This window comes from Alligator sinensis, unplaced genomic scaffold (assembly GCF_000455745.1).
Source record: "Alligator sinensis unplaced genomic scaffold, ASM45574v1 scaffold153_1, whole genome shotgun sequence".
NCBI lineage: Eukaryota > Metazoa > Chordata > Crocodylia > Alligatoridae > Alligator > Alligator sinensis.
The window spans coordinates 1791405-1799723 of NW_005842099.1; the positions used below are offsets into that span (position 1 = coordinate 1791405).

The 8319-nt window shown below is 43.2% G+C and overlaps 1 protein-coding gene across 9 annotated transcripts in view; it reads right to left on the reverse strand.

The window, feature by feature from the left end:
• The window catches only part of UTRN (utrophin), a 580332-nt gene that overhangs the window by 459525 nt on the left and 112488 nt on the right, over window positions 1–8319 (reverse strand). For all 9 annotated transcript variants that reach the window (XM_025204844.1, XM_025204843.1, XM_025204842.1 and 6 more), the window contains exon 3: window positions 825–917. In XM_025204844.1, the coding sequence (XP_025060629.1) occupies window positions 825–917 (93 nt within the window). The remainder of the gene's footprint in view (window positions 1–824; window positions 918–8319) is intronic.

Genomic DNA, 8319 nt, shown 5'->3' on the forward strand with positions numbered 1-8319 from the left:
ACTCTTTCCTGCTTATGCAGGGGGTCGGACTCGATGATCTATTGAGGTCCCTTCCGACCCTAACATCTATGAATCTATGAATCTATAATACCCAAGTGTAAAACATTATAAATGAGTCTAGGATTTTTACTGTGAATTGAAGTTAAGTACCTCATCCTGAGTAGTAGTGCCAGTTTCCTCACTTCTCTTGCAGAGTATCTGAGATAGCATTAATTTTAAATTTAAATCTAGACTGTACTTGAAAAACGGTCTAGATAATCCAGCCCATTATAACAAAGTATTTAAGTATATGCTTTATTTACAGTTTGCAAACAAACAAACCAATTCATGCTCATGTGCTTGGCTGGACAGAGGTCTTCATAACTGCAGAAAATGCACTACTAATTTGGGCCTGATTCTGAATTTCATCTCAAAGTACAACTCTTGAGGATTTCAATAGGCCTATAGAGCACGTGTTAATTAGGAGCACTATGTCCAAACTGGCAGCCTGTGTTTGCAACATGCAGGACACCGGGGAGAGGGCACAGTGACAGATAGGGCAGGAAGCAGACAGCAAATGGAGCAGGAAGCACAGGGCACAAACCATTAAAAACAGCAGATTGGGCAGGGGAAGGGGACCAAAGTGGTACTTGGAGGGTACAAGGCTAATTTGTGGCATATCTGCCAAAAAAGTTGCCCCCTCCCCCCCACCACTATATTAGAATATGCACTTTCAGTAGTAAGCAGACAAATAAAAAAAAAAAAAAAAAAAAAAAAACCACAAGCAGCAAACAAATGGTCTACACCTATCCTTCCCCTCAGTAATGTAAGAAATACTTTCTTACCAATGGATTTCCCACGAGCCCTTCCAAGAGATCCAAGAGTCTCCTTCCATCCTTGAGATCTGTGAACATATCCTTAATTGGAGGCTTCCCGCTCTACAGAAAAACATAAAGTGGAAAGAAAATGGGAAGTTATTTTAGCAGCAGACACTCCTTTCAAAAGGAAAGAAGCATTTTTCATCTTGCTTAAATTCACAGTGTTTATTACAAAGGGAAAAAAAAGAATTCTGCAATTCTGAGAAGGAGCCAGCTTCTACAAATGAAGCATTTCTTTCCCCTGCACTTTATCATCTTCTCACTGTTTTTTAAGGCACTGAGCTTGCTGGTTCTCCTACTTACTTCCATGCAGGTACTTCAACACTTTGGAAAAACAAATTAAACTTGATATTTTGGAGGACTTCTTCCTAAAGAAATGTTCTATTCTCACTACAACTAAGCCAGAATCCGGGCCTTAAACATGTAAAGGGAGAAGGGAAACCAGGAAGTCTTCATCCAATTCTTGGACCAAATTGTTACTTCTTCATTCAGAAGCTCTTCTAAAACCTACTGAACTTAACAGGAGTTTTTCCAGTGGTTTCAATGGGCTTTGAGTCAAGCCCTCAGTAAGCGGCTGAAACCTACTATCAAAATGAGTTAATCAGAGTACACAGAGATTAACTTTTCAGTTAATATTTTGGAATCATCCCTTATCTCCTCCAGCCATATATGCATTTACACGGGGGGAAAAAAAACAGAGTCAAACTAGCAGAAGAGCTCAAACTCAACTACAGGCTCCTAATACCCATTTCCACTGAAATGAGTGTACAGGCCTGGGATTAGGCCATTCCATAGTAATATTAACTCTTTTCCACACTTCTTTTTAGTCTCATTTCCCATGGTTCCAAATGTGAAAAAGAGATTGAAGGCAGACTGAGGAAGAGAGAGAGAAAGAGTGAGAGACAGAAAGACAGACAAGAGCCCAATTGCTTCATTAGCTTCATTAATTCATCAGCTACCCGCCTGCCGAGCATTGTCAATTTTACCTATGAGAATTTTTACAATCTTTGCACTCTCCTATGCCTGAAGAAGGGTGCCTGTGCCTGAAAGCTTGCAGATAATTTGGTTTGCAAATATCTAGTTGGCCTCATAAAAGATATCACCTCTGACACGAGTTCTGATTCCTAGTTTAAGAAAGATATTTTCCAAAAGATTCCATTTCTGAATTTACTGGTCTCTCCCCATGGCTGGATACCACCATTTTTCAGAAAGAACCTGGTAAGTTCCATCATGCACAGTTACACCAACTACTGTACTTACTTGACTATAAAATCTAAATACTGGGGAATCATCTTATATGTGGAAAATTTATAAATTTATTGTAATTTTCCAGGTATAGAATCTAATTATTAGAGGTCTGCCTTGAATTTGTCCCTCTTCTACTATTACAGCATGGAAAATAAATCTGAGGGGTCAGGTAGCCCCCTTGCCCTCTGCCCCCCCAACCTCTGCAAACTTCATTCCCCTGCAGCCCCTTCTCCCGCCTCTCCTTACTATCAGACCCTGCTCTCCCTGAGCATATGGAACTTAGGAGCAAATTTGAAAATACTAACCTAGAAATACACATACCTGTAGTAATCTGCATATGGTACCAAGGAACCAGAGGAGCCAGTTATTTTAAAGTAAAAGTGCAGCTGGCAAAGTTTGCTGTGGAAAGCTGGTTGCATTGTAATAAGCAGCCAAGGAGCAGCCCCCAGATAGGGCAGAGGTAAAGAGAGCAAGCAGCTTGGCTAAGCTGCAGCAAAGGAGAGCAAGATGACCATCAAGCCAAAGCAGAAACCCCTACATGGGCCACCTGGCAGGAAGGGGTGGGGCTTTGGGGGCACATAAGAACAATGCCTGAGAGCAAGAGATCTATCTAGCCCTGAATGCTGCAGGGAAAAGTACTTCTGCAGGAGAAGCCTGGAGCAGACAGACTGGCAGACACCTGTGCTGTTACAAAGAGCTACAGGGAGGGAGCCAATTGGGGCTTATGAATCTAGTGAGACAATGACCCTGAGCTGGGTAGGTTTTTGGATGTGAAGCAGTTGCTTGTATCTGTTGAAATTTAAGCATGAGACCACAGGACCGGGTGCGACTAAAAGGGATGGATAGGAGGCCACACGAGTGCCAGAAGGGTACCAAGTATAGCGCCCTTCCAGCATCTAGGACCCAGTGATGTGTGGCACTGAAGCCCAAACCATTAGAGGCTGGGGAAAGCAGCTTTGCAGAGTCAGGGACTCAGGGGGAGGGGGGCTGAGCCCAGTTAAAGGGGCCAGTAGCTGGCAAAGTGAGACCAACCTTGCCAGGAACAGCGGTGTCAGGGACTGGGTCAGACAATGAGCAGCCTTGCCTGGGTCAGAGACACCAAGGACTGGAACAAAACTTGAGACAGGGGCCAGGGGCCCAGAGACTGAGATATAGAGAGAGCTGAGAAAGCCAGGCCAGAACAAGTGGATAGAAGATGGCAGCCAGAGATACAATGGGCTAAAAAGGCAGAGGCCCCTACAAGAAGATCCAGAACATTATCAGAATAACATCCATGAAGCATGGGCATGGCTGTTGGGGAGGACGGAGGTCACAGATTTAGCCCTTGAGACTATTAGGCTGGCAGGGTCAGAGCCCCAAGGCCAAGTGACTGTGGGTGGTGGGAGTCTGGACCCAAATCGGATTCACCAAGTTAAGCCCAAGTGATGAACTGACCATAGAGAAGGAGCACCCAGAGCTCACCAGCTTCCCCTTTATCTTTAACATCAAGGCACAGCAGCCAAGGAAGCAGGATGAGATACTGAGGCGCTGGAGTGGGAGCCAGAAAGGATTAAGGCCACTGTTAGGGGGCATCACAGCCACCCCTACAACATGTCCTGTCAAGTACCATACCCATAGACTTTGTTTACCCAGAATTGATGCATTTTACCTTTATTTTTTTGACACTGCAAGTTTTAGCACAGGTACTCCATAAACACACCTTTAAGAGGGATTTTTGTACCTACCTAGATATAATACAAACTATGCATATTAGTTTAAAGCAGGGGTTGGCAATTATTTTGGCTGGAGGGCCACTTAACAAGTTTTGGTGAGCTGTCAAGAGCTACAAGGGTAGCCCCGCCCTTTGACAGGTGCCCCCGCCCCCTGGTCATCATCTTGGGACCAGAAGTCCCACCCCAACCCCTGACTTTTGCACAGAAAGTCCCTCCCCTTGCCCTGGAAGTATTCTGCAGAGAGGGGGAAGCATCTTGAAAATGGGTAAAACCCAACTTGTATACCAAAAAAAATTAAATATCTACTGTGATTTATTTTAATTTTATTTAACAAAAAATTTTACCTGATTTATGTGCATTTGCAATAGTGTATCTAGAGGCGATTGCATAATAGCTCAAAACACTCTTACTTCTCTTGTAGACTATGTAGTGGGATGTGGGTATAGCAATTTTTGACACCAAGGGAAGGATGCCAGGGCTAGCTCTGGCCTTCCCAGTGCCAGCCTGGTACTGCAGTACCTCCAGTCCCAGTGTCAGTTCCCTATGGAGGGAACTCACACTCACACTACCCCCCTAAGTGCCAGCCTACAGTGTTCACTCCCTCCCAAGGGAGCTACTGCCTGTTTTTTCTGTTTGTGTTTTTTAAAAGGGACACACACACACACACACGCAAGGTTTCCGTGAGTATGTTTGCCCAATATGGGCCATGTATTTTATAGTCATGCTCAGTGTTGGCTGCATTTAATCATCTTCATAGTTGGTTTCTATTCCTCAGCACATACTGCTTTTGGCAGTGGTTTAATGATAGACAATGTATTTAATAAAGTTTCCTTGTATGAGGAATGTAAGAGGAAAAGCATTTTAATCCAAGATGATGGGGGAGGAGGGGAGGGGGGGATCCTAATCTTGTATTCAAGTAAATATAATATTTCCAGGATCAGGCCCTTACCACCTTGGCCCTTTTCCTCCTGCACATTTTTAATACAAAGAGACAACAATTTCCCTGAGTTCTGACACTATATAAAACCTGGACTTAAATATTTTGCAACATCATCACAACCGCATAATGGAATTATTCCCATGTGATCCATTGCTTCCAGGCTACATTTTGTTTGGAAACTTTAAAACCTCAGCTAAATAAACCACTGTTGGAAGTGTCTGATACACTATTAAGTAAGTTAATACAGAATAAAAAATGAAGCAGTTTTGGCTGCTGAACCACACAATCTTATCTCATTTATCCCTGCATATCTGAGTGCAGCCCAGAACATTTGAAATAAAACTTATAAAGATGCTCATAAAACTGAAACAGGTCAGTAATTCTACAAAAAAATGTAACTACTATCCACAGCTTCTCACATTAAACTAGTATGTGGTGGCTTTTCTGACATAAGAGTCACCATACCATTATTTCCACAATATATATAAAAAGGTACCCAGTAAACATGTGCGTGCACACATGTGCTCACACCAAAACTCGTAACTAAAGGATGGAAGGGATAAAGCGATCAACAGACAAATTCTAAAAGAATAACTGTGCAATTATATCCACATACCAGAATTTATTAGTAAGGATATTAACTATCTGTATTTATGCATTCAATAATATCCTTTATGCACAATGAAAGCACAAAGTATTCACAGTATTTGTATATGGCTTTCTGAAGCTGTACATGTTCTGCTTTTGATTTACAATTTAATCAAGACTAGAATGGAAGGAAGGGAGGAAAAAGAGCACTTGATAAAGCTCATACTATGGAAGGCAGCTGAGGCATCATCATGGCTGCAAGCTTACAAATCAATTTCATTTCGGCTGGCTCTTGCAATGGGTGATGGAGTTTAAGATGTGTTTGGAAGGGCATAAGGAGGCACTGCTACTGATTCCAGCAGAGCTAAACATGAAGAATTGACTGACTTGACGTAAGATGACCCAAATCCTCATTCCGAAAGGAAATTCCTCATGTCATTTCCAATGCCTATACCTTGTGCAATAGGGCAGTACCAAATCATGCCACATATGTGGTCATGGAGAAGAGAAATTTCCAGGATAACACCTATCCTCAAAGTCCATGGATTTTTCTCATCTCAAGGGCCTGCATCAGACTTACAATGCCACTGATAAAAGTTCCTTTTAACTAGCCATGTTTCTTAGAGACAGTATGAATACCGTACTTACTGGATTCTAAGGTGAGGGTTCCCTCCCCTTTAACATGTGGAAGAAAAGACTCATCTTAGAATTGAGTGCAAGGGCAGTGGGGGGAGGGGGGGGGCAGTCAGCTGCTGTGGCTCAGGCTCCAGTCCTCATTCTGGATCAGGGCCACAGCCACAGTTGCTGTCTGTCCCTACCCTCTGCACCCTGCCATTTCCTCTGCAGCTTCTCTCCCCCGACCCCATTTCCACACCTCATGCAGCCTCCACTTCCCTGTCTGCCCCATCCCCACTTATCTTTGCTCCATGATGCAGCCTGGAACACCGAGCCTGACTCCAGCCTGACCCTAGCAGCAGTGCACAGCCTGGTCTGCTATGGGGGCTGGGGCGGTGCTCAATGCCCCAGGCTAGAATGGAGCATGCCACCACAGAGCAAGGGTAAAGGCAGGGGAGAGGCAGGGGAGAGGGAGCAGAGGCTTGGGGGAGAGGGGGAAGAGGGACAGGGGAAACAGAGGCTGAGGGGAGGAGTAAGTAGAGGCTGGGAGGGATGGAGAACAAGGGAAGCAGAGGCAAAGGGGGAATAGGAGGGCCAAGGCTGCGGGCAGGGGCAGGCAGATGGCAGGGGTCTGGCACAAGCAGGGAGCAAGCTATTTGACCTCCCCACACCACCTATTCCCCTCACTGCCTGCCCCCCTGTAGCCATGGGGGGATGAATTAAAGACAAGCCTCCAATTAAAAGATTCTATACATGGAAAAGTATTACAAAGTTATGTTTTCCATGCATAGAACCTAATTATTGGGGGGTTGTCTTAAATTCAGGGTTCTGACAGAACCAAGTAAATATGTATGTTGTATGTTGCATCCACAACAGCACACTTGAATTGTGCACATATGTCCTTAGATACCTCCTTTTATTATTGTTTTCCAAATGCACATAAAAAAAACATACACAAATCTATAAACATGCTGATTTTAACAAGAAATATGCTAAGAGCATCTGTTTTGTTCCTTCTGTGGGATTTTATTCAAATGGGATTTTGATTCATTGGAGAGAACAAAAAATCTTTATTCTGGTATATTGCACCGATTTTGAAAACACCACGTTATCTTCTCCCCTTAAGTGCTTTATTTCTTATTTTAAATACACAAAAAATACACTGAATGATTTTCTGAATGATTTCCCAGGCTCTGCTGCTTGGTCAGGCAAGTCACAATATCTTCTCTCCTCAAGCAGCGTACCACATACTGTACCACTGATCCGCTTTTCCCCAAGTGAATGGTTTTACATTTCACTGGCATCCCAGCAACATGTCTTTCTGCCAATTTAAACAGCCAACAAAAGAGCATTAAATTATTTCTGCCACTCATTTTGGTTTGTTATAGCATTCATTATCCTCAAAACATATAGAGACAAAGCAATATTAAAAACTCTGCATTTTGTAGATCAACATCCAGAAAAACCCATGTACTGTGCTGGGGTATGTTAAGTTCCACTCATAAAATATAAAAAAAAGTTTCCATACACATGGTTGGATACCTACCCATATGCATTGGGGCTGATTTTTCCATTCTTTTTACAATGCATAGCCATATATACGTTGATTCAACGTATTATTTTATAAATTTTATCAAGCACTTTGGATGCTTGGAGGAAGGAAGCTAGAGAAAAATGTATTTTATGATAATGCATTAGAGCAGGAGTTGGCAACTTATGGCCCATGAATCAGATCTGGTCCACGGAACCATTTCATCTGGCCCATGGAGCTGACGGGATTTGGAAGCATTTTAGCAGCATGAGGCTTCAGCCAAGAAGCAGTGGGAAGAGGGAAAATGACTTATGCTCACAATGTTTTTGTTGAAATGTTTTTAAGACATTATTATATTCATGTTGGAATCTGCTTTTACTGAGATATAAGAATTCATTTAAAGTAGGTGGGGAGCCTCTGCACTCTAAGACTTAAGGTCAGAAATTACATATAAACCGGTATAAAAGTGATTGGAAACCAATTCAAATCTGTAACACAACAGAAGTCCAGTGCACATAAACCTCTTTCAAAATGGCTGAAACCAGCAAGATAAACCTGGATGGATGCAGTATCAGACTTAACTGATTTAAATTAAATAGGTTTATTGAATTTTTGTCCCAGATGCCCCCAGATTCAAGTTAACTCACAGTCCCCTAGCATCCCACAATGTTTTGCACCTCCCACACAACACCCCCTTGCAGGGTGGGCAGCATGAGTGAATGGTGTCACCTGAATCTGGGGGGAGGGCACCCACAGAAGCCGCCGATGGCGGTGGCCCTGACAGAGAAGACACCAGCCCTACCGACTGCTTCAGGGTTGGGCATTTGG